Source organism: Scyliorhinus torazame, chromosome 15, assembly GCF_047496885.1.
Source record: "Scyliorhinus torazame isolate Kashiwa2021f chromosome 15, sScyTor2.1, whole genome shotgun sequence".
NCBI classification, from domain to species: Eukaryota; Metazoa; Chordata; class Chondrichthyes; order Carcharhiniformes; family Scyliorhinidae; genus Scyliorhinus; species Scyliorhinus torazame.
The window spans coordinates 175,961,586-175,988,899 of NC_092721.1; the positions used below are offsets into that span (position 1 = coordinate 175,961,586).

The 27,314-nt window shown below is 46.6% G+C and overlaps 1 protein-coding gene across 2 annotated transcripts in view; it reads right to left on the reverse strand.

Moving 5' to 3' along the window:
- The window catches only part of c2cd3 (C2 domain containing 3 centriole elongation regulator), a 191,107-nt gene that overhangs the window by 20,784 nt on the left and 143,009 nt on the right, over positions 1-27,314 (reverse strand). For both annotated transcript variants that reach the window (XM_072477143.1, XM_072477144.1), the window contains 5 exons: positions 18,677-18,815; positions 17,101-17,165; positions 10,181-10,383; positions 4,415-4,542; positions 4,043-4,183 (listed from right to left, as the gene is read on the reverse strand). In XM_072477143.1, the coding sequence (XP_072333244.1) occupies positions 4,043-4,183; positions 4,415-4,542; positions 10,181-10,383; positions 17,101-17,165; positions 18,677-18,815 (676 nt within the window). The remainder of the gene's footprint in view (positions 1-4,042; positions 4,184-4,414; positions 4,543-10,180; positions 10,384-17,100; positions 17,166-18,676; positions 18,816-27,314) is intronic.

Genomic DNA, 27,314 nt, shown 5'->3' on the forward strand with positions numbered 1-27,314 from the left:
CTGACCCCGGCTTCCCCCGCTGTCCCCTTGAACCCCCCCATGTGGGAGTCTCCCAATCAGTGTGCGCTCCTTCATTCCCCCCCCCCCCCCATCCTTCCCTCGCACGGGAAAAAGCCCGCGCTTTCCTAAGCCTGCCCCGCCCCCTCTGGCGCAGCTCCTGTCGCAGCCGTGTCTCATTTCCCCCATCCCCGAGCCTCCCCTCCCTCCAGCAGCGGCGTCCACCGTCTCACACAGTCTTCTCACCCGGTCCCTTTCCCCATCCCCATCCATCACCCAACCCGTGGAACATTTCCTGCGCGTGATTATCTCCGTGTACAACAAACATTGAACATCCCCCCCCCACACCCTCACAAACCCTCAGTTTGAGTCCAACGTTTCAGTTTGAATAAAGGTCCAAGCCTCCTCAGGCGTTTCAAAATAGTGATGTCGATCCTTGAATGTGACCCACAATCGCGTTGGCTGCAGCATTCCAAATCTCACTCCTTTCCGGTGCAGCACTGCTTTGGCCCGGTTGAAACCCGCTCTCCTCTTTGCTACCTCCATGCTCCAGTCCGGGTAGATTCGGATCTCCGCATTCTCCCAGCTGCTGCTCGGCTCTTTCTTGGCCTATTTCAAGACCCTCTCTCTGTCCGCGAAACGGTGAAACCTCACCACAATCGCCCTCGGCGGCTCATTAGCCTTGGGCCTCCTCGCCAGCACCCGATGTGCCCCATCCAGCTCCAGAGGCCTCGGAGGGGCCTCTGCACCCATCAGCGACTCGAGCATCGTACTCGCCTATGCCCCGGCATCGGCCCCGTCCACTCCTTCAGGGAGACCCAGGATCCGAAGATTCTTTCACCTCGACCTGTTCTCCAGGTCTTCGAATCTTTCCGCCCACCTTTTGTGCAGCGCCTCGTGCGCCTCCACCTTCACCGCCAGGCCCAAGATCTCATCCTCATTAACTTTTTTCTGCACCTCCTGGATCTTTTACCTCGTGGGCCTTCTGGGTCATCCCTAATCCTTCAATCGCCAACAGCACAAGCGCCAGCATCTCTTTCCGCAGCTCCTCAAAACAGCGCTTAATAAACTCTTGCAGCTCTGGCCCACCTTCCATTTTATCTCCGGCCGCTGCCATCTTGTTTTTCTTCCCTCGCTTCTCCAACGCCGCTTTTTTAGCCGTTTCACTTCTTGTCCGTTCCATATACAGTGAAGGGGGACCTCACTCTCACATTCCCACACGGAACGTCTTCAAAAAATTCCCGTTGGGGCTCCTCTGGAGAGCCCGAAAGTCCGTAATCGCGGGAGCTGCCGAATCGTGCGGCTTAGCTCCGCATCGCCGCAACTGGAAGTCCTGCCTATAATTTAATAATCTTTATTGTCACAAGTAGGCTTACATTAACACTGCAACAAAGTTACTGTGAAAAGCCCCCAGTCTCCACATTCTGGCGCCTGTTCGGGTACACTGAGGAAGAATTCGGAATGTCCAAATTCCCTAACAGCACGTCTTTCGGGACTTGTGGGAGGAAGCCAGAGCACCCGGAGGAAACCCACGCAGACACAGAGAACGTGCAGACCCCACACAGTCAATGACCCAAGCCGGAATCGAACCTGGGACCCTTGAGCTGTGAAGCAACAGTGATAACCACTGTGCTACCGTGCTGCCCATAAATGGAGGATGTTTCATTTTATTTCAAATGGAGGGGGTTTCATTTTCTAATATTTTGCCACAGTATTTTGACAAACTGCTGTCTCTAAACTAAAGAAAAAGCTGTATTTTCCAAAGACTCCAGCCCTCAAGGTCAGTAGACAGCACGGTCGAACAGGTAGCACTGTTGCTTCACATTTGAAGAACCTGGGTTCGATTCCCGGCTTCGGTCACTGTCTGTGCAAAGTCTACATGTTCTCCATGTGTCTGCGTGGGTTTCCTCCGAGTGCTCCGGTTTCCTCCCACCGAAAGACGCGCTTGTTCGGTGAATTGGACATTTTGAATTCTCCCATCAGTGTACCCGAACAGGCACCGTAGTGTGGCGACGGGGAGTATTCCCACAGTAACTTCATTGCAGTGCCTATTTCTGACACCAGTAAAGATTATTATAGCATTCTTTATGAATCAATTGTCAAAACAATAGCATTCTCAAAATTAATATATTTTTACTTTATATATTACCACTAATTGGCTGCGACATGCATTCACCATTCTTAATAGCTCTCGATGTGCTGTACTCTGGAGCCTTGGCAATGCCCCTGGGCGAGGTGCGCACTACTGAGGCAGGTCAGCAAACTGAAGGAACATTAACAACTGGACATCTTCACTGGCCTTCACAGCAGCAAGTACCCGAACAAACGCCGAAATGTGGCGACTCGGGGCTTTTCGCAGTAACTTCATTGCAGTGTTAACGTAAGCCGAGATGTGACAATAAAGATTATTATTACAAATAAAGGTTGGTAGGTCCATTGGGGTGGAGGGGAACTCCTCTGCTGAAATTGGGCCCAGTCGTGATTGTGTCCTTTTACCCACGTGGATATGGAGCTTCCAAAAGCAATATCTGCTGTCCAAACAGCTGCCTCCATTGACTTGGCAACCTCTGCGCATAGAGGTGTGGCCCCTCCACCAGCACAGCTGTTCACAAAAAATGTTCCTAATTGGGGCCTTAATCACTTTCATTGGCTACCTGTTGCTGTGGAGCGGGCATTTTCCTAGCCCGTCGCTTGGAAAGTTCTTTGGCAGTGAGAATGTTTCACAGAGCCACACAATGGGGCTCTCCCTATTTCCCTGGCCTCTCCCCTCACACCTCCGCCTCTAAACCCGTATTCAAGTGGCCGGGAAAATCTAGCCTAAAGTCTCAATATGATGCAAATATAGCCCAAATGTACATTTACAGGCTTATCTTTTGAACATTAAAAATATGAGTATTTGGTGAATAATTCAATTCTGAGAAGAGGGTCCCAAGGGTGCAAATTGGTGATTACATATAATATTCTTTTCAGGTCTCATCAAGTTTCCTTTACGGTGTTGAACTAAATGAATGAAATGAAATGAAAATCGCTTATTGTCACAAGTAGGCTTCAAATGAAGTTACTGTGAAAAGCCCCTAGTCACCTGTTCGGGGAGGCTGGTACGGGAATGAGACTAAATGTTGACACAATGGTTCTTTTGAAGACTGATGATTAGAAAAGAGAATCAGACAGGGGGCGGCATGGTGGCAGTGGTTAGCACTGCTGCCTCATGGCGCTGAGGACCCAAGTTCGGTTCCGGGTCACTGTCCACGTGGAGTTTGCACTTTCCCATGTCTGCGTGGGTCTAACTCCCACAACCCAAAGATGTCCAGGGTAGATGGATTGGCACTCTAAATTGCCCATTAATTGGAAAAAAAATAATCAGGTGCTCTAAATTTGTTAAAAAAAAAGAAAAGAGAATCAGATGAACAATTTTGGGCATGGGATTGTACCTTTTTCCGATGTGATCGCCAAGGTATTAACTACTCTTAAAGCACAGTGGCTTGAATTAAATATTGTGACTACTTCAACTTTGTAAAGACGAGTTGAGATCATAGATTTAATGGAACCGGCAAAAGAACCAGAGGAGACATGAAGCAAAATAAATCGATGGAAGCAAGGTATGATTGAAACGCACTGCCTTAAAGGATGGTCACAATAAGAAGTCTTACAGCACTAATGGCGTTGTAAGACTTCTTACTGTGCCCACCCCAATCCAACACCGGCATATCCACATTAAAGGAGGGTGGAGGCAGATTTAGTAATAAATTTCAAAAGGGAATTGAATAAATGCTCAAAGCAGGAATATTTGCAGTGCCATGGAGAAAGAACGGAGGAGCGTGACTAATTGGCACAGTTCTTTCAGAGAGTTGGCACATACCTGCTGGGCTGAATGACTTCCTGCTGGCTTGTATCATTCTATGATTCTATGAAACAGGAGCTGTAGGACTATTCTAAAAAGATTGGAAGAGGCTTGTGTTTTTTTTCAGGTCTCCAGCTGCGGCAGTATTTTGCTTTTTCCCAAATGTAATAATTTTATACTTTAACGTAGAAACAACGGGTTTACCTTAGAGCACTGAAAAGTGAAGTCCGTGAAGTTTGTGAAAGTGATTCCGAAAACCCAGTATTTTGCAAGGACTGATGGAACCTACGAATATTTTTCATGTGTTCCTCGTGGCGGGACGTTTGGATTTCTGTGTTGGCTGATCTGTTAAGAAGTTGGAAACCGCATTTCAATTTGCATTAGCTCCATTTGATTATTTAAGTTTAGCATGAAAGGTATCTCTGTACATGATTGAAACAAAGTTCACTGTTTAATCTCTTTACTCGTCAACCATGCTTCCAAAGTAAGTATACATTCAGGCACAAACCTTTTCGTTGCCAAATTAGCAATTTACATTTTCTTTACCCTAACAGAACAATCTGTGAAATTGCATACCTGTCATTGGCTGACGTCGCATCAGCATTCAGAGACGTGATGAATTGTTCTGAATATTTGGAGATGTGACTGGGAAAAGAATTATACATGCCGCTGGTCCTATATGACAATGATTCAAGGATAGACGCCTGTAATATTAAAGTAGCACCATTAGATATAATGTACAAAATCATTTTCTTGGCATTCCATTTTGAAAAAAAAACTTTCCCACTATAAACACTTCATAAATGCCTCCTTCTGCATTCGCTAGTTTCTTTCTAATTTCAAATGGCATATATACTTCTCTGCCATTTCTCTGGTTGATATATTCTTGAATGATACTAGCCTGGTTAAGTTAAACAGATGAATTTTGTCAAGTTGGTGGAAGCAAGGTGAGGCAAGAATTATTAATGGAATTCCCCAAGGTCTATTTTCTGTCCTCTGTTTACATTATTTATAAATTGCGTGAAGACAAATGGTCCTTGTAATGTCATGAAGGTACTAAATAACAGCAAACCATTTGATAAGTTTTAAGGATGATTGTGATGTTTAAATTAATTTTCTCCAATTAAACAAGTGGGCTAAGAATGGCAAATGGGTTTTAATGCCAGTAAGTGCACAGCAATGTACAATGGAACAGGAAAAGCAATTCTATTTTGATAAAACAACTACAGCAACTGTTGTTCCTTAAAAGTCTCTCATTTGACTATTAACACAATTCAACCATGCTTGGTTGCTGAAGTCAAACAAGGTCAAAGCAGAGCGTAGACAGTTCAAACGAACCAGTTATAAAGAAAGAAATTGCATTTCTAGATTAATCTTCATGACCTCAGTATGTTCCAAGCACTAAAAAGTTCCTTACCTGCAGATTTCCAAATTCACTTCCTCTCAGGATCTCTACACTCTCCTTCAATTCATCTATATTGACAAACCCTTTCTCCAAATACAAATGCCTCACCTTAACCAGCCTCACTTCTCTCCACTTCCTATACGTGCTGTCTATCCCACACCGGCTCAAAACCGTGGTTTTCACACAACGGCGTTAACACCGACATTCCTCTATCCTAAGTGCCTCCTCAGCTGGTTCCAGATCTTCATCATGGATTGCACCCCCGGACTCCCAGAGTATGTGCTCACCGCCATTGGCTAGACACATTACAGGATTCCTCCTCCACCCTAACCCTTTCTACCTCCTCTCCTTCCCACCGTCGTCTCACCTTCTCCACGTTCGCCACCCAATAGTAACGAAGCAGGTTCGGCAACGCCAACCCTCCCTGCTGCCTCTGCCTCTTTAACAGGGTCCCCTTACCCTTGGCCCCTTCCCTGCCCATATAAAGTCCAAAATAATTCTGTCCAGTTTCCGAAAGAAGGCCTTCAGCATAAAGATCGGGAGTGTCTGAAATATGAACACGAACCTCAGCAGAATCCTCATCTTCATCACATGGACCCTCCCTGCCAAAGTGCAGCGTATCCCACCCCTTGAGATCCTCCCTAGCCTCCTCCACCAGTTTTGTTAAATCCCATTTGTGAAGCATCACCCATTCCCTTTCTATCTGAATCCCCAGGTATCTAAACCTGTCGCTAGCCACCATAAATGGCATCCCCCTTAAATTGACTCGCCGACCCAACTCATTCACCGGGAACACTTTGCTTTTCCCTACATTTAACTTGTATCCCGAGAACAGAAATACACTGTCATATTAGCCTATATCAAATCTTTAATTCTCAGGAGTGGGTCTTGAATCCACAACCTTCTGAGCAGTCATGACAATGCTATCACTGAACCAAGGCTGGCACTTTACCAACAAGCTAATAGAATATTGACTTGAAGTGAGGAAAGTTTATAAATAGTGCTCAAGTAAACCACAATTAAAGAGTGTGTACAATATTATTTAAAAACAATTTAAATTTTTTTTTTTTTTTTTTTTTAAAAAAAAAGAGTACCCAATTCATTTTTTTTTTCCAATTAAGGGGCAATTTAGAGTGGCCAATCTACCTACCCTGCACATCTTTGGATTGTGGGGGCGAAACCTACACGAACACGGGGAATTGTACAAACTCCACACAGACAGTGATCCAGAGCCGGGATCAAACCAGGAGCCTCGGCGTCGTGAGGCAGCAGGGCTAACCCACTGCGCCACCATGCTGCCACATGTGTACAATATTATGTACATTACTGTCAAAATATACTGATACCCTGAAGAGGCCACAAGACTACTGGTGCATCGGTATCACAAAATCTGAGAGATTAATCAAGTTCGGCAATTAAATTTTAAAGAAATGAAAAACTTCTCTGAACAACACAACTGTGAATGATTGTCATAGAGTTTTTACAACACGGAAAGAGGCCCTTTGTGTCCCACTGGTTGCTCTTTTTCTGCAAGATCGAATCAAATAAACCTACTACATCAATCCTGATAGTGCTAAGAATTACACTGAAAACCAATTTAAGATCGTCAGTCGAGCTTGCAATGTGGTGCTCATGCATGCTAGAAGCCACATATGTTCACATGTAGGGCCCTGCCCGTTGCAGACAAATGGAACGTGTCCACACATTACGCCTTCTCAATCAAACAAAAACTTAGGGAACAGTTATTCCCTGGTTCATTCCCCAGGACAATGTCTTGACCAGAGTTGACCTGGCCCAGTTTGACATTGAACCAGACAGTTCACTGTTTCATGCCTTCACCAATAAAAGAATCCACTTGCCAACCAATCAGCACTCTTTACATGCAGAATAAATTGTTGCTGCATTGTTAATGTTGGCAATTTCTTGAGAGCTATCTTGATGAATGCAAATGAAAAGCTTTGATAGCATGTTTGTTTTCAGCAAGACTTGTGTTCTGTACTACAAAACCCAGTAGAGTAATACCAGTAACATAATCATTACATTGGGACTGCTCTGATTAGCACTGTTGCTTCACAGCTCCAGGGTACCAGGTTTGATTCCCGCTTGGATCACTGTCTGAGCGGAGTCTGCCTGTTCTCCCCGTGTCTATGTGGGTTTCCTCTGGGTGCTCCGGTTTCTTCCCACAAATCACGAAAGACGTACTGGTTAGGTGAATTTAACATTCTGAATTCTCCTTAAGTGTACCCGAACAGATGCCATGTGTGGGGACTAGGGGATTTTCACAGTAATTTCATTGCAGTGCTAATGTAAGCCTACTTGTGACAATAATAAAGGTTATTATTATTACATAATGAGGAAAATGATATACCTCTAAAGGATGGAGAAATAGGCATCAATTAGATGGCGACATATCTAAAAAAAGACTTAAATATAGGTATTATTCAGAAAAATACATGTGACTTCACTTACTTTGGAAAATAATAGAAAAAGGGTTGGTCATAATGTTTCACTCCTGGCCTATTAATCCATCAAGACATCCTCTTGCATTGTGTGGTAATATGGGCAGCGGCCCAGACGTTGGGCCTGATATAAAATTGGACACTAAGTCAAATCAGTCAGCTCCAGGACTGGCCTGATGGGAATTCGAACCTGGCCAAGTTTGAATACACTAGCACAGTAAAACTGCTAAGACATGACTGGACCTGCCCTGTCAATCGCATATCAGGAGATAATCAGTCCCAATCATATGCATCAATTGATTGTGTTGGGTTGCCCAGTTTTCCTGCCAGCACCATATATGGAGGGAGGTTATGTGCAAACAATATTCCTAGGAATGGACCCCTGGGGTTGTGCTCCTAGTGTCCTGCAGAGTTGCAATTGGTACAACATTGGGTATTGCGAGCCCTACCCCAAGACCTCAATGGCTGAGGGCTAGAACACTTTCTGGCAAGACAAAAAGAGGGCCATAATGATCGACCACCAGGAGCCTCCCAGAGGCTTAATCTAGGTTAACACCTCAATTTGATACTGAGAGAATACTGCCCTGTTGGAGGTGCCATCTTTCAGATGAGATGTTACACCACAACCTTCTCAGGTGGATGTAAAAGATCCCACGCAATATTTCAGGAGTCAAGAGTTCTTCTCTGGCCAACATTTATCCCTCAAGCAACATCATTAGAATCAACAATCTGATCATTTAGGAATATAGGAGCAGGAGTAGGCCATTTGGCCCCTCGAGTCTGCTCCGCCATCTAAGTGCATCATGGCTGATCTTTTACCTCAATGACATCTTTCTGCATTATAGAGTGGTTAGCACTGCTGCCTCATGGCACCGAGGTCCCAGGTTCGATCCCGGCCCCGGGTCACTGTCCATGTGGAGTTTGCCCATTCTCCCAGTGTCTGCATGGGTCTCACCCCCAGAACCTAAAAGATGTGCGGTGTAGGTGGATTGGCCACGCTAAATTGCCCCCTAATTGGAAAAAAAAAAATCTTTCTGCATTATCCCTTTATGTCATTAGCATTTAGTAATCGATCAATCTCTGCTTTGAACGTGTGCGACGACTGGGCCTTCAACAGCCCTCGGAGGGGTACAGAATTCCAAAGAATTCTCTGACTGTTGTTTGTGAGACTTCGCATTATGCAAATTGTTTAAAAAATATATTTTTATTTGCCTCCTTTTTCACATTTTCTCCCAAATTTACACCCACCAACAACAAACAATAATCAGTAACAAATATGTCAATCCCCATATCAGTAACAACGACCCCATCCTCCCACCAAACCCCAAACATTAGCCCGCATGTTCACATAAACAAATGACAAAAAGGAATCAGGAATCACCATTAACAAACAGTCCCCCCCCCACCCTCCCAACCCCCCCCCCCCCCCACACTACCCTCCCAACTCCCAACGCCCCCCCCCAACTAATGTTCGATGTTACCCAGTTCTTGAAAGTGCATAATGAATAATGCCCATGAATTGTAGAACCCCTCCATCTTTCCCCTCAGTCCAAACGTAACCTTCTCAAGAATTCCAACAGGTCCCCCCCCCCGCCATGCCAGGGCACAGGGTGGAGAGGTTGCACTCCAACCCATCAGGATCCGCCTTAGGGCGATCAACGAGGCGAAGGCTACAACATCTGCCCGCGCACGAGGTGGAGGTGTTCACTCTCCGGAGCACCTCACACCAGAACCCCTCCTCCATATCCTCTCCCAACTCTTCCTCCCACTTTGCTTTGATCCCTTCTAGTGGTGCCTTCTCCTCTTCCAAAATAGCTCTGTAAACCACCGACACTACCCCCTTCTCCAGTCCCCCCGTCGTCAGCATGTCCTCCTGCAATGTGGAGGCCGGCTCCATCAGGAAGCTCTGTATCTCCTTTCTGGCAAAATCTCGAACTTGCATGTATCTAAATATTTCACCCATACAATTCACGAAAATAAGATATCGCCGTCGCAACACAGAATGCCAATCAACCCAACCGATAACTTGAACTCTGTAACAATGGGAAATGAAGTAAATTACAATACACGTCAATGAAAAGAAAGTTATAGCATTTATACATTTACCAGCTCCCCAATCACAGTCCACAGTCTCTCTTCCAGCTCCGCTCCTCATGTCACGCATTGTGCAAATTTAATGCTGCATTTCTTGTATTACTGTTGACTACGGTGTTGTTATGCCATTCTTCGATGTTAGCTCAAACCCACCACATCCCCATAGGAGTGAATAATGAACTTTTATACATGGAATCCCAGGTGTGCACTTATCTTCTGCCAGCCTGCAGTAATGCTTTAATGCTAATTCATTGCACTACCGTTGTGTTGAACTGACATTATCTGTTGAACTGACATTATCTATGTTCAGACTAATTGTTTTTCTCAACCTGCACATTCAGTGACCAACTTATTTCCAACAAATCAAGAAAAAAAAATACTTACAGAACCTGCTACTTGTTTGTGTGTTTGGGTCGATCTCTTCTCTCTCAGGTGATGGATATTCTCCAAAGGGGTAATTGCTACTTTAAGTTGTCCTTGGCATTGACCACTAAAATCAGTGATATTGTACCAGCCACAAATAGTTAGGAATCCGGATAATAAAGCAGAAAGATCTACAGTGGCAAACCCTATAACCCGATCAATATCTAAAACACAAAACACAGCATTTAATAAGATTTGATAACGCACTATGTGAAGAGAAAAGCCTCATGAGTTTGTTACTATTTACACTTTGTAGCGCTTTCATTGGCGATTGTTATGAGCCCAATTGGTGTTATAGCTGGGTGGGAAGGTCCCTGAATGGATCCCTGGCTTGAAAGACTGTAGCTTTTACTTTTTTTAAATAAAACTTGGAGTAACAGAGTCAGAGGATCGCTAATTAGTTTTAACAAAAAAAAAATTAAAAATTGGATTACGATACAAAATGTCTTTACTCCACCCCTCCCCCCCTTTATGGTAACAATTACACACAGGTTTTAGGATTAACATTGATTACAAAGTAACACCTAATCTACGATGATATTAACCAGTTCCTTTTAAGCACACAAGATGATTGTCGGCAAATACACACGCCATTCTGAACCCCAAGTGAATGTTTGTTGACGTCTCCTCAGAACCTCCCCAGATGATTTTCACATGAGAGTTTCCACACTCCATTCTGAAAACCATGTTTTAAAAATCTTCTCATAATAATAATAACTCTTTCCTTAGTGGATTTTATTAGTTATATCCTCAAAAATCGGCAGTAGATTTGAAAAGCATATAGAAAGGCAACCTATTATCTAAATGGAGAGAAACTTCAGAGTGCTTCAATGCAGAGGGATCTGGGTGTCTTTGTGCTTGAATCACAGAAAACTAGTAGGCAGGTACAGCAGATAAGCAGATAATAAGGAAGGCAAGTGGAATTTGGCATTTATAGCTAAAGGGATAGAATATAAAAGTAGGGAAGTGTTGCTGCAACTGTACGGGCATTAGCGAGGCTGTACTTAGGAGTATCGAATACAGTTTTTGTCCCCTCATTTCAGGAGTGATGTAATTGCATTGGAGACAGTTCAGGGGAGGTTCACTGGATTGATTACAAAGATGACGGGCGGGATTCTCTGTTAGCCAATGCCAAAATCGGGAAGGGCGATTGGGCGGAGAATCGTTTCCGGCGCCAAAGTCGCAGCAGGCGCAGATTAGACGCTAAATCGCAATGTTCCAGCACCTCGACAGCGGCATCAATGCGTTCTGGAACGCAAGTACAGTAGACACTTTTTGCATATCATTAGCGGGCCCGATCTGGTATGCTCCGGGGCCTCCGCGATTCTCCACCTCCGATGGGCCGAGATCCGGACAGTGGTTCACTTGTGCTTTTAAAAATCGTGAAACTGGGGTGGCAGCTGCTGAGGGAGAGGGGGTACGGAAAGTGTCCAACATCGCCATAGTGTGCCAACAGTTGAGCTGCTCCCCTGGGTACTTCTGCCAGGGCATGGGGGAATAGCAGGAGGTGGCCAGGAGGTGGCCTCTGGGGTCAGAGTGGAGGTGATCGGAACACCATTGCCGCAGCTCGAAGGCAGCCATACAGCTGCACACACTGGTAATAGCCCACTTTGAACTTAGTGCCATGGGTCATATGGGTGTCCCCCAGGCCACCCCCTGGGTGCCCTCTGGCCTCAGCCGACCCATCAGCTGCATGGGCACTCTCCAGCACAACCAGTGCCATCTTGTTGGCTGGGATGAGTGCGTGTGAGGAGCGTAATGTGTATGTGCGGCTGAAGCTTGTCAGCCGCCCGAGTGTCAATCACGGACCCAGTGAATTCCGCACCGTTTTTCATTGGAATTGATTGTGTTCCACGCTGCACCGGTGCTAGCCCCTTAACAGTAGCGGAATCGGTCCAGGTGTGCCACAGTTTTTCTGTTGTGAAGGTACACAAATTCTCCGTTGGCGTCAACACTTAGTCTGAGAAACGGAGAATCCTGTCCAACAGGTTTTTCTTATGAAGATTGAACAGTTTAGGCCATAGTTTGGAGAATGAGAGGAGATCAAATAGCGGTATATAGGGGATTGATAAAGGGGATTGACAAAGTAGACGTACAGCGGATGTTTCCTCTTGTGGGGCATGGTTTTAGGATAAGGCGTGGCAGATTAAAACAACGATGAGGAGAAATTACTTTTCCCAAAGGATCATGAATCTATGGAATTCACTACCCCAGAGTGTGGTGGATGCCTGGACATTTGAGGAGATAGGCAGATGTTTGATTGGAAATGGGTTGAAGGGTTATGGAGAACGGACAGGAAAGTGGAGTTGAGACAGAGATGAGATCACCCATGATCATATTGAATGGTGAAGTAGGCACAAGGGACTCAACTGCCTACGCCTGCTCCTAGTTCTTATGTAAAACTACCTTTGTTTTCTGGACACAAGAGAAAGAACCTTTTCTTTCCAATTATTCAAGTTTGGTGCAGTGTGTAGGTCAAGTATACCATTTCAGTGTAACACCCAAGATCTGTTGACTCATCATGGCTGGAACTGAACCCAGAAATTTCTCACGGAGTACTTTGTTGGGCGGTGCTGTTTCCAAATTCTGCACAAGTGTTTTTTTAAAGCTACTTCCATTTATTGGTTTACTTCTTCAAATTAAAGTTTTCATTTTATAAAACACAAAATAAACAAACCATACAAACAAAATACTGTTTACAAACCCCAACCCATGAAAGAAAAATCCCCCAAACCACAATCCCATCTCCCCTTCCCCAAACCAGTGATAGTGACCAATTCCTAAAGGAGGAAGACAAAGGTCACAATCTCCAGTAGGTCTGGGCGCAGGGCCCACCCAAAATCAGCCACCAACCCTGCCCCTATTGCAAGACAAAGAAAGGCCTTCCATCCCCGTCAGAGCCGTACCACCTCCCCTCTACAAACCTGAAAAGAGTTTATCAGAAAAAATAACCTTCCGCTCACCCCACCAACAAACAAGCTAGGCTCACTGAACCTTGTCCAAGCAGGTTCAACAAGTCGTAGCCCCTCCTCCCACTCACTAGCTAATACTTTACAGCCAGCAAAATGTAAGCCCCTCCCCCAAACCAGGGTGTATGTTCAAAGTACAAAGAAAAACAACATTTCCCCAGCCCCTCCCGGCTGCAGGTGTAACCAAACCGCAACGTCCCTCTCCCAAGGCCATATAGGTAAAAACATAAATAGAAGTGGGAGGAGGCCATTTGGCCCATCAAGCCTGCACCGCCATTCATTAGGATCATGGCTCAGCATCAAGATCTATCCCCTGATTCCAGACTTCCGCCCCATCCCTTTAGTCCCAAAAGCTATATCTAACTCCTAAAAATTACACAAAGATTTGGACTCAACTACTTTCTGCGGTAGTAAATTCCACAGATTCACCACTCTGGGTAAAGACATTCCTCCTCACCTCATTACTAAAAGGTTTACCCCTTAGCCTCAAACTATGACGCGTAGTTCTGGACCACCCCCATCACGGGAACATTCTTTCTGAATCGATCCTGTCTAATCCTGTTAGCATTTTATAAGTTTCTATGAGATCCCTCTCACTCTTCTAAACTCCAATTAATATAATCCTAACTGACTTAGTCTCTCCTCATATGACAGTCTCGCCATCCCAGGAATCAGTCTGGTAAACCTTCGCTGCAGCCCCTCCAGACCAAGAACATCCTTCCCCAGTTGAGGACACCAAACTGCACACAATACTCCAATAATGGAATTCAATAATCACCGCCCGTGGCGGCTCTTTCGCCCGAGACGACTGTCGGAGTACTTGGTGGACCTGATCCAACTCTGTGCAGGTGCCCCACCTCCTGCACAAAAAAAGCATGTACTCCGTCGACGTTAGCCCTCCACCCCTTCTGGTAACCCCACAATTCTGAAGTTCTGACTCCTTGACCGGTTCTCCGCGTCATCCATCTTTGCCTTCAAAATCCCGCTCCTCTCCTCCACCAACAGTATCCCGACCTAAGGCCGCCTCCACACCCATCAGCACCTCTCCATGCTCCTACACCTCAAGAGGTCTTTTCCAGGTTCTCCTGAATCAGGCCAAGTGCCTCCTCAATTGACTGTTTAAGGGTTTCCATCATCACCTTGCCCTGCTCATCAAATTTTTTGTAAACTGTTTTTTTAAAGTCCTGCTCCATCACCCGTCAATATTTCCACCGTGATACGAGCAGCCACACCCAAGGCCGGGTCCGCCACTTCCCCTCCTGTTGAGCTTTGCGGGCTTTTTGGCTCCGTTGAAGGATTACCCCGGTAATCCTCTTGCCACCACCGTTCTTCTTGATTTGGGCAGCACAGTGATACAGTGGTTAGCATTGCAGTCTTACGGCGCCGAGGTCCAAGGTTCGATCCCGGCTCTGGGTCACTGTCCGTGTGGAGTTTTCACATTCTCCCTGTGTTTGCGTGGGTTTCACCCCCACAACACAAAGATGTGCAGGGTAGGTGGATTGAACACACTAAATTGCCCCTTAATTGGAAAAAATGAATTGGGTACTCTAAATTTAAAAAACCAAAAAAACAACAAAAAATAAAAACAACTTTCTTCTTGATTGACATATTTCCACCGATAAATTCCTTATCCCATATGATGGGCCGGTTTTGATCATCAAAATCCCTAGGAACTGGGTTATAAAGTATAAAAAACAAAGACCATGGCGGAAGCTGCCTTATGTGCAACCTGAAGTCTATTTGTTTACTTATTGACTATACTTATTGGTTCACTAATGTCCTTCAGGGAAGAAAATCTGCCATCCTTACCCTGTCTGGCCTACGTGTGACTCCTGACCCACACAACGATGCAGTTGATTGTCAACTGCCCTGCACTGAAGTCAACGAAGAAACCTCTCAGTTCAAGGACAATTAGGGACAGGCAACAAATGCTGACCCAGCCAGCAACGTCCACATCCCAAGAACGAATTAAAAAAAACCACTTCATTTTCCCCCAGTTTATTGCCAGATCAATGTATATATATTCTTCAGAGTGTGCATGCATGAGATTCACTTAAGTCCACTGTGTGCAGACTTTCTGTATCCACCCAGCTTAACAGCGTACATTACAATTCAACATGTTCTGGTTAAGTAACTCAAGAGATTGAAATGTCAATTTTTAAAATTTTTTAAAAAATAATTTTTAGTAAAGGTTTTCATAAAATATCAATAACAAAATGAGAAGAAAATAGAACCCAACAGGGTTAAGTACAAAACACAATCTAAAAAAAGCAACCCCCCAAACCCCTCCCCCCCGGGCCTAAATAATAAATTAACATTAACACCCCGACTTAAGACAACAGGTGTATACACCCCCTCAGACCCTTCCAGTGTAAATAACATAAACAAAAATAAAGTAACCCCGCCCCCCCCCCCCCCCCCCACCTGCTGCTGCCATTGACCAATGTCTATCGTTCTGCCAGGAAGTCTAAGAACGGTTGCCACCGCCTAAAGAACCCTTGTACCGACCCTCTCAAGGCGAATTACACCCTCTCCAATTTAATGAACCCTGCCATATCGCTGATCCAGGATTCCACGCTTGGGGGCCTCGTATCTTTCCACTGAAGGAGAATCCTTTGCCGGGCTACCAGGGACGCAAAGGCCAGAATTCCAGCCTCTTTCGCCTCCTGCACTCTCGGCTCCTGTGCCACCCAATATTGCGAGCCCCCAGCCCGGTTTGACCCTGGATTCTACCACCCTCGACACCGTCCTCGCTACGCCCTTCCAAAATTCCTCCAGCGCTGGGCATGCCCAGAACATATGGGTGTGATTTGCTGGTCTCCCTGAGCACCGAACACACCTGTCCTCACCCCCAAAGAACCTGCTCATCCTTGTCCCGGTCATGTGTGCCCTGTGCAGCACCTTAAACTGTATGAGGCTGAGCCTCGCGCACGAAGAGGAAGAGTTCACCTCCCTAGGGCATCTGCCCACGTCCCCTCTTCGATCTTCTCTCCCAACTCCTCCTCCCACTACCTTTCAACTCCACCACCGCGGCCTCCTCCTCCTCCTCCTCCTCCTGCATCACCTGGTAAGTTTCCAATATCTCCCCCCCCCCCCCCGAGAGCACCCTGTCCTGTACTGTGTGTGGCAGTAGCCGTGGGAATTCCACCACCTGCCGTCTGGCAAACGCCCTTACCTGTAAGTACCTGAAGGTGTTCCCCGGGGGGAGCCCATACTTCTCCTCCAGCTCACCCAAGCTTGCGAACTTCCCGTCCACAAACAGGTCCCCCAACTTTTGTACCCCGGCCCTGTGCCACCCCGAAAACCCTCCACCTGTTCTTCCTGGGGCGAACCGGTGGTTCCCCCGTAATGGGGTCCACGCCGAGGCCCTAACTTCCCCCCTATGCCGCCTCCACAGCCCCCAAATTTTGAGGGCAGCCACCACCACCGGGCTCGTGGTATACATCCTTGGAGGGAGCGGCAGCGGCGCCATTGCCAGCGCCCCCAGACTCGTACCCACACAGGACGCCGTCTCCAGCCTCTTCCATGCAGCCCCCTCCCCCTCCATCACCCACTTGCGCACCATTATCGCATTGGCGGCCCAGTAGTACCCACAGAGGTTGGGCAGCGCCAGCCCCCCCCCTATCTCTACTCCGCTCCAGGAACACCCTTCTCACCCTCGGAGTCCCTCGCGCCCACACAAACCCCATTATACTCCTGTTAACCCGCCTGAAAAAAGCCTTCGGGATAAACACGGGGAGGCACTGGAACAGGAACAAAAACCTTGGGAGCACCGTCATTTTGATTGGATTGAAATGTCAATTAAGCTTCTATTATGTCATATGCATATCTGTAGCAATTGCTAAGTTTTAAAGAAACAGAGTAGTAACCTAAACAGAGAAACAGAATAAAATTACATTTTAAAACAGTTACCTGCTTTATGCCATACTTTGAAAACCAGAGTTTGCTGTGGGTCTAGTAATAACTCCTTGGGCAGCCTGCAATGGTACAAATGGAAGTCACTGCAAACAACACAATTAATTGGTGTCCTCCTCACCATTTTACTGTTGTTAATTTCCCACATGAATAAATAAGTGACCCTCATCACAAAGCAGAAGTTCAGGGCTTGTTGCAAGTTAGCATGTGGGCAGCTTTGGCGTGGCATGGTGGCGTGGGTCTCACCCCCACAACCCAACGATGTGCAGGATAGATGGATTGGCCATGCTAAATTGCCACTTAATTGGAAAATAAAATGAATTGATTACTTTAAAATAGCGATGTGGACAGCAGAGATTTGGGTGAGCTCAATTTATGGAGGATGCAAAATATGAGGCTGGTCAGGAATGCATGGGAATCATTGAATAAAGTTAAGGATTAGTGTTTCAGCAGCAGGGCAGAGATGGGTGATGTTATGGACATGGGAGTAGGGAGCCTTGGTGATAGAGTGGATTAGGGGATCAGAAATTCATCTTCGAGTCAAACAGAATATCTGTCTCTTCCTCAAACAGTGGCCAAGGATAAGGGTGAAGTAGGTGGCTGGGAAAGGAATCCATGGTGAGGACACAATGGGCCTGTAGACAAGACTTGTGGTCTTCCCACTATTTAGTTGGAGAAAATTCTTGCACATCCAGTACTGGATGTCAGACAAGCAATGGTGGGACCAAGTGAGGTAGAGTGGGTGCTGCCAGTGTACATGTGGAACCTAATGTATTATTGGATGATGTCACTGAAGGACAGCAAATGGATAAGAGATAGGAGGTGGCTCAAGGAGAGATCCTTGGGGGACCCCTGAGGTAAAGGTGAAGGAGCAAGACGATAATACACTGCAATTGATTCCCTGGCAATGACTGGATACTCAGGATGGAGTTTTGAAGGCATTACATGACTTTGTGCCATTGTAGCTTTGGTTTGAACAAACAGATCTACTAAAATTTTGTTCAATTAGAACTATTTAAAGATGGATGATTTGTGAGAAGAGTCTGACTGTATTGAATTAAGGGTTGAAGACTGGCTCGCGCTGAAAGTTTGTTTCTCCTGGCTGCAGAATCTAGAATAGGAGGGTACAGGCTGGGGATAAGAGGCCGATCATTTAGGACTGAGATGAGACGACATTTCTTCACTTAAACTGCTGTGTATCTTTGGAATTCTTGACCCCACTAGGTTGTAGATGCTTCATTGTTAAATAAACGTACGGCAGAGATATGCAGTTTTTTGGTCTCTTAGAGAAGAGAGGTGGGGAGTGAGCGAAGAAGTGGAAGAAGACTAAAAGATGAACCATGATCGTGTTCAATGTCAGAGCAGGCTGGATGGGCCTACTTCCATTCCATAAGAACATATAGGAATCAGGTTTTGTTTTGGAATAATAATCCTGGGGGAACAACATGAGATTAATCAATTTATTCTGGAAGATTGGGGAATTTATTACTCTTTCAAACTGCTGCTGCTCTTATTTCTCTTAAAGACCAGATTTAAAGGTGCATCATGAAATATCATGCAACACATACAGTACCTTGTTTGCTGTTGGTGGTCCCAAACGGGGCTGTATGCATTTTCTATTAGCTGAGTTGTTATAGGAGTGGGACTGACTGGTGTAGCATATGATACATAGCAACTGGGCTTAACAATAGTTTGTTCCGTCAAGGGACATCCTTGAAAAAAAAAAATACCATTATAAAAAAGGTTATAGTAGAACAAATAAAATGAACATGAAAAATACTGATACGGCATTACAGAATTAAATACCGACTAATACTGCAAAATCTAAAGCAAATTTGCACTTAATTTGTATCAAACAACTGCCTGTAAAAGCTAGCTGAAGATCCAAGGGTGACCTGTGTAGATAATACAAACTTTCTACATTTTAATGCACTTGTGGTCACATGACCAAAGACAGTAACTTCAATAGTAGCATTTTTGGTAATTGCTGCTCTTTGGCTGCTAAAACTTCAGAGGTTATTGTACGAGGTTACATTTGTTATCAATCGAATTTCCTTGTAGGCCACTGTACTGACATAGAAACAATGGTGCATGCGCACAGTGGTGAGGATTTGCAACTGAAAGTGAAAGGTTAACTTTTATTGGTGAGAGCAAATGGAGTCATTCTGGATTTCAAAAAACTTCTCCTGCCTGAGAAAAGCACCACAATATTGTGAACAGATTCTGCTATAAATGACATTTGGTAGTAGCACGGAACCAAAATGAAGAAACAAAAGCCTCTCATCTTTCTGCAAATGAAGTAATATTAATCATCTTGTGTCATACTAGGTAAGGTTTAATAGTCCAACCAGCAAAGCTGCATCTCAAACCAAAGCATCAGGAAATAGTGAACAGATATTCATTGTACCAATTAGAAATTATCATAAGGTAATGATGGATGAGGAAAGTTATTTGGCCCATCTCAGTTCATCAATTCCATAAGAGGCCAGACTTCCCTTCCAACCACCACCACCATCAGGATTGCAGTCTCAAACCATTTCTTAAATTATTCCACCATTTAATCTGAGCTCACTGCAGGTACAGGAAAAATAGCTTCCTGACATTAGCCATTGTTCATCTTTTACTGTTTTGAACCAGTGGCCCCTTTTCTATCACCTAATTTAATTTGAAGCAATTTTCTGGATTTGCCTTTTCCATACCATTTACTACCTTACACACTTCTACAAGATCACCTCACGGTTGCCTCTTTTTCAGATGGAAAGACCCAAGTTTAACCAGTCTTTCCCCAGAAGTCAGAGCATTGACATTGCGACTCTTCTCTTCACTGTTCCAGTGTTGAATGCTTCTCTTTGTGTCTCGATGATCCGAACTAGACACATTAAGTAAATTTGTCAAATTTCACATTAAATGTAGAACTTTAAAAAAATTGGCCCATATCTTCCACCCAGTGGTGTAAAGTGATGGCCCGCTGGAATTACAAGAGTCTAAGGTGCACTGACTTGCTCTGGAAAATTTAGTTCCAACCTTCGCCAGCTGGAACTGCGAGCTCAGGCTGCACTGGCTGCCGTAAAGCAGGTAGTTTTAAATGGCCCAGCGAGTGACAGACCAGAGAAGTGTCCAGGGAAGTGAATGCGTACAGCACCATCCTATGCTTAAATATCTTGTTGAGCTCTCGAATAGTTTTCTAAACAGCAAGCACCATCATTTTCAATAGTGTCATGTCGGGTCCGCTTGCATGGGGCTGTGTGTGGGAGGGGGGTTGTCCTTTGCAGGGCTCAGTCTGGGTGTTTAAAATAGTTACACTGAAGTTCGAAGTGGTTCTATTTCTTCCAACTTTTTCAGTGTAACTATTGGTGTAAAGTTGGCAGAACCATCCAAAGTTAATGTCAGATGGTTCCCAGCACTGCACAATTGTCCACTGGAAGTTACTATCTCTGAACAATTGCCACGTAAAGCCTTACCTGGGAACTTCCAAGAGGGATTCCCTAGCGCATCTCATTGAATGATAGAATTTACAGTGCAGGAGGCTGCCATTCGGCCCATCAAGCCTGCACCAGCCCCCAGAAAGAGCACCCCACCCAAGCCCATGCTTCCACCCTTTACCCGTAACCCAGTTACACCACCTAACCTTTTGGGCACCAAGCGGCAATTTTGTTTGGCCACTTCTTTGGACAGTGGGAGGAAACCGTACCCAGAAGAAACCCACGCAGACACTGGGAGAAAGTGCAAACTCTACACAGTCACCCAAAACCGGAATTAAACCTGGGACCCTGGAGCTATGAGGCAGCAGTGCTATTGCATGCTTCAAACAGGGGGGGGGGGGGGGGGGGTAAAGGCAGCATTTCAGTTAAATATTTGTCAAAATTGATGAGTCAATTTCAGGCTATGCAATTTCAGGATTCCAGATGTCACATTGTTGTCATGCAAACAGAAATGACATTCACCTCTTGTTTGAGTCACAAAATAACAAAAGGCAAAAATCCTTTCTCATGAACAAAAAGTTGAAAAAAATCCCAAACTGTAACATTTGGAAGACTGCTCAGGCCTGTGTAATAAACTCTTTCCCAGTCTGTTCGTCACTTCATTTCTAGGTTTGGAGGTTCGAAGCCCTTTATTTAGACACTCCACTTCCATTCAAAACAAACATTTGTATGAAAAAGTTTAGAACATTTTGTACATAAGATTTGCAACAATGAATGTATACAACTTCGATAATGGAGTATAGCACCATACTGGCTTAAGTCTCTCGTTGAGCTCTAGAATAGTTCTCTGAACAGCAAGCACCCATCATTTTCTTTTTTTTAAAATTTAGAGTACCCAATTATTTTTTTTCCAAGGGGCAATTTAGCGTGGCCAATCCACCTGCCCTGCACATTTTTGGGTTGTGGGGGCGAAACCCACGCAAACACTGGGAGAATGTGCAACCTCCACACGGACAGTGACCCAGAGCCAGGATCGAATCTGGGACCTCGGCACCGTGAGGCAGCAGGGCTAACCCACTGCGCCACAATGCTGCCCTAGCACCTATCATTTTCAACAGCCATGTCCAATAGTGACAAGACTTAAAGTTGCTATGTTACTTTCAAAGTACAAATCTTTTCATTACTATCATGCCATTGAATGTAAAGTGCCTCCAGAAACATTGAGTGGCACAAAGATCACACAATCATTGTTTTGCCATTACTAACTAACTGTGGGGCACTCTTGTTCCCTTTATCTTATGATGCTGCCAGTCAGAATTATACTTTCTTGCAATGCCATTATTTTTGCCAATTCAAGGGTACTCTTGCACCCTTCTATTATATTGATGCCATATTCTATTGATAGAGCCTTAAACTGTGACATAGCCTGAAATTGATTCATCCACTTTGACAAGTATTTAACTGAATTGCTACCCCCCCCCCTTGAATCATGCAATATGAGAAATATCACACTGTGAATTACATAAATGCAATGGCCCGTAACTTCCTGGCTCTCCAGTGTTGGATTTGGGGAGTACCCTAAAGAGATGCGCTAGGGAATCCTCTTGGAACCTTTGTGGTGTCTAGAATTTTCAGATTACGAGTGGATCGGGTTCTTGGGAAGAGCTAGCAGGAAGGTTTTTTTGCATTATGGCAGCCAAAAGCTTTTTCACAAAATCTTTTGAGCAATTTTGCCCGATTCCCTTTTTACTGGGTCATTCCATACAGCTAATTTTTTGAGTTGCAATTTTTAAATTTTAGGTTTGGTGATTTTAATTCTTACTCATTGATAAATATGCCCCTAGCTGTATCATTTTTTGTTTTCATAGAACCATAGAAAGGTTACGGTGCATAAAAAGGACATTCAGCCCATCCTTTCTGCACCGGCCAAAAAAAAACTAGCCACCCATTTTAATCCCCATCTTCCAGCACCTGTCTCATAGCCTTGCCGGTTACAGCATTTCAGATGCAGATCCAGGGACCTTTTTAAATGAGTTGAGCGTTTCAGCCTCAACCACCAAAGGCAGAGAATTCCAGAAGTTCACCATCCTCTGGGTGAAAAAGCTATCTGAACAATAAACTTTAAAAAAAAAGAAATTAAACATGAAAATATTTTAAATTCAGTTGCATGGAGTGAAATGGTTGCTGTATTTTTTTTAAACATACATGGGAAATTCTGTAATGTTAATTGAGATTCAGTTTACCATTGTGCTACTGAAACGTTTGCAGCAAGGATGCACTCCATGTAGCAAGCCGACGTCCTGCTTGACATGTGTTTGAAGAAATGGTGCAAGCATCACTAATGCAACAAAGCAACATTATATTCCCTTAACAATGTTTCTACTGGCCTCCAGACTACTCAGTGCAGAAATAAAAATATGAAAATGTTGCAGGTGAGGACAGAGATGGAGTGGGCTTGGTTGCCAACTTTCAATCTTCAGGCTCATTAGGTACTGGCAGGTGGCTGCAGCTACTCCTACTAATAATAATCTTTATTAGTGTCACAAGTAGGCTTACATTAACAGTGCAATGAAGTTATTGTGAAGATCCCCTAGTCGCCACGTTCAGGTACACGGAGGGAGAATTCAGAATGTCCAATTCACCTAACAGCACGTCTTTCGAGACTTGTGGGAGGAAACCGGAGCACCCGGAGGAAACCCACGCAGTCGCGTGTAGAACGCGCAGACTCCGCAAAGACAGTGACCCAAGCTGGAAATCAAACGCTGATCCCTGGCGCTGTGAATCAACGGTGCTAACCACTGTGCTAGCGTGCCACCCTACTGACATAGCTGCACTGCAGCATAGGTTATTGCCTACATAGTACCGGAAGGATGAAATAATACAGGAAATTTGACAGAAAGAAAAATAATTACTTAACTTTGATCTAACAGTTCCCATCAACTGCCGTGTTATTCAAATCTAAAGTTAAATTGTGGATTAAGTTTCACCCCTCATTTTCCCACAGTATAAATGGATCGGTTGCATAAAGCAGAAGATTGTACTGCAAAATATACACAGATCCTGTTTCTCCTTTTGTGGCTAAGTACAAACATAGCACGTGATGTGCGCCAGGATCACTAGCTTGTGCTCAACTGTTACAGATTGTCAGAAGAATCCAGTTTCAATGAACCTTGCCAATGTAAGACAACTGAATTTGGATTAGAAACTTGCTTACACAACACTGCAGCAACTTTCTGACAGTTCATAATTGAAAGCAGCACAGAAATCATTATCATATACATTACAAATAGTGGTTTAATTCGCCTCAATTTATTCAGGTCAGCAAGTGCCTGGGAACTGGTTTCTGAAAAACGTGAATCATGTATTTGATTGTTTTCAAAACAGTACAATTATATATCCAAGTCTTGAAAAAGCTACATTCTTTCACCTGAGAATAGGAACACTGGAAACAGATAGATAGGTTTTTAGTAAACAGGTAACGATATTTTAAGTATTAAATAATAGCCTTTGGATAGTTTCTAGAGGCACGTGTACTCATGAACAGATACACCAAACAAGGGCTCTGGCTCCTTTCTCAAGTAATTACAGAACTGAAAGTATTTAAATTCAGTTGCATGGTTGCTGTAATCTTAACACATGAGGAATTCTGTCATGTTACTTGAGGTCCAGTTCACCATTGTGCTACTCAAGAGTTCACACAAAGGATGTATTCCATGTAGCTAGCAGAATCCTGCTCGCCAAAGTGTTTGAAGAAATGTTGCAAGCATTACTAATTCAAGCTATGCAAACAAGAGGAAACCACTCCCAGTCCTATCCATGAAGAGTTGCCCTGAATGACTGACCAAGGTTAATTATGGGTGATAACGCCAACAAAGTATATAAAGAATTGTACTGAATAAATAAATCAGTTGGATATTTTGCTGTTACATCGCTGTTAATATACACATTCCACGCAGTAAAGATCAATTGATTTTTGAACGTTTATCAGCTCTTGTGCAAGAATAGAACACAAAAAATTCAATTAATCCCTGTAGTAGCAAATTAGGTCATCCTGTGGTTATAGAGCTTATTGTTAAATTCACAGCTTTCAGTGTACCTATAACACGATAAATATGAGAAAGCAATTGCGTCATGTAACTTAGGAGCTGCTGTTTAAATACTATTTAATATCAATAGCAGCAAGGTTAAATGGTGTTGCTAACTTTAAAAAAATATTTCTTTTTAAAAATAAATTTAGAGTATTCAATTCGTTTTTTCAATTCAGGGGCCCTTTAGCGTGGCCAATCCACCTACCCTGCACATATTGGAGGAGGCTGGTGTTGAGGATAAACACCATAAACACCAGCACAGATCTAAGGCATGGATCGGTACTTGGGACTAGATGTGGTGGCCATCACGGAAACTTGGATAGAAGAGGGGCAGAAATGGTTGTTGGAGGTCCCTGGTTCTAGATGTTTCAATAAGATGTTTCAATAAGATAAGGGAGGGTGGTAAAAGAGGTGGGGGGGGTGGCATTATTAACTAGAGATAGTATAACAGCTGCAGAAAGGCAGTTCGAGGAGTATCACCCTATTGAGGTAGTATGGGTTGAAGTCAGAAATAGGAAAGGAGCAGTCACCTTGTTAGGAGTTTTCTATAGGCCCCCCAATAGTAGCAGAGATGTGGAGGAACAGATTGGGAAACAGGGACGTCATTCTCCGACCCCCCAGAGGGTCGGAGAATGGCCGTTGGCCGCCGTGAATCCCGCCCCCGCCGAAGTCTCCGAAGGGAGAAAAGTCGGCGGGGCGTTAATGGCGCCGCTGCCGCGGAGAATGTCACGGGTCTGCGCAAGGCAGCCGATTTTCGGCCTGCGATATTCTCCCTTCCGGATGGGCCGAAGTCCCGTCGACGTGATGACCGTTCACGTCGACGTGAATCAAACCTCCTTTTCATTGGCGTGACCCGGTGCTCCAGGCTCACGCCGACTAGCGTGGAGGTGAGTGACGGCCTGGGGGGTTGGCTCTGGGCAGGAAATGGCGTGGCCGCAGACTGATTGCGTGAGGAGAGGCGTGTCTCGGCTTGTGTGTGTGTGCGGCGGCGGGGGGGGGGGGGGGTTTAAGAGTAGGCTGGGCTCCGGGGGAGTGCCGGGAGGGGGTCCGTGCCGGGGTGGAGGTTGGGGAGGGGGTCCGTGCCGGGGTGGAGGTTGTGGGGGGGGGGGGGTCCGTGCCGGGGTGGAGGTTGGGGGTGGGGGTCCGTGCCGGGGTGGAGGTCCGTGCTGGGGTGGAGGTTGGGGGTTCCGTGCCGGGGTGGAGGTCCGTGCCGGGGTGGAGGTTGGGGGTTGGGGTCCGTGCTGGAGTGGAGGTTTGGGGGGGGGTCCGTGCTGGGGTGGAGGTTGGGGAGGGGGTCCGTGCTGGGGTGGAGGTTGGGGAGGGGGTCCGTGCTGGGGTGGAGGTTGGGGAGGGGGTCCGTGCTGGGGTGGAGGTTGGGGAGGGGGTCCGTGCTGGGGTGGAGGTTGGGGAGGGGATCCGTGCTGGGGTGGAGGTTGGGGAGGGGGTCCGTGCTGGGGTGGAGGTTGGGGGTTGGGGGGGGGGGGGGGGTGTCCGTGCCGGAGTGGAGGTTGGGGGGGGGGGGGGGTCCGTGCTGGGGTGGAGGTTGGGGAGGGGGTCCGTGCTGGGGTGGAGGTTGGGGAGGGGGTCCGTGCTGGGGTGGAGGTTGGGGGGGGTCCGTGCTGGGGTGCAGGTTGGGGAGGGGGTCCGTGCTGTGGTGGAGGTTGGGGGGGTCCGTGCTGGGGTGGAGGTTGGGGGGGGGGGGGGTCCGTGCTGGGGTGGAGGTTGGGGAGGGCGTCTGTGCCGGGGTGGAGGTTGGGGAGGGGGTCCGTGCTGGGGTGGAGGTTGGGGGTTGGGGGGGGTCCGTGCTGGGGTGGAGGTTGGGGAGGGGGTCCGTGCTGGGGTGGAGGTTGGGGAGGGGGTCCGTGCTGGGGTGGAAGTTGGGGTTGTGGGGGGTCCGTGCCGGGGTGGAGGTTGGGGAGGGGGTCCGTGCTGGGGTGGAGGTTGGGGGGGGGGGTCCGTGCTGGGATGGAGGTTGGGGAGGGGGTCCGTGCTGGGGTGGAGGTTGGGGGGGTCCGTGCCGGGGTGGAGGTTGGGGGGTCCGTGCCGGGGTGGAGGTTGGGGGTGGGGGTCCGTGCCGGGGTGGAGGTCCGTGCTGGGGTGGAGGTCCGTGCTGGGGTGGAGGTTGGGGGTCCGTGCCGGGGTGGAGGTCCGTGCCGGGGTGGAGGTTGGGGGTTGGGGTCCGTGCTGGAGTGGAGGTTTGGGGGGGGGGGGGGTCCGTGCTGGGGTGGAGGTTGGGGAGGGGGTCCGTGCTGGGGTGGAGGTTGGGGAGGGGGTCCGTGCTGGGGTGGAGGTTGGGGAGGGGGTCCGTGCTGGGGTGGAGGTTGGGGAGGGGGTCCGTGCTGGGGTGGAGGTTGGGGAGGGGGTCCGTGCTGGGGTGGAGGTTGGGGGTTGGGGGGGGGGGGTGTCCGTGCCGGAGTGGAGGTTGGGGGGGGGGGGGTCCGTGCTGAGGTGGAGGTTGGGGAGGGGGTCCGTGCTGGGGTGGAGGTTGGGGAGGGGGTCCGTGCTGGGGTGGAGGTTGGGGAGGGGGTCCGTGCTGTGGTGGAGGTTGGGGGGGGGGGGGGTCCGTGCTGGGGTGGAGGTTGGGGAGGGCGTCTGTGCCGGGGTGGAGGTTGGGGAGGGGGTCCGTGCTGGGGTGGAGGTTGGGGGGGGGTCCGTGCTGGGGTGGAGGTTGGGGAGGGGGTCCGTGCTGGGGTGGAAGTTG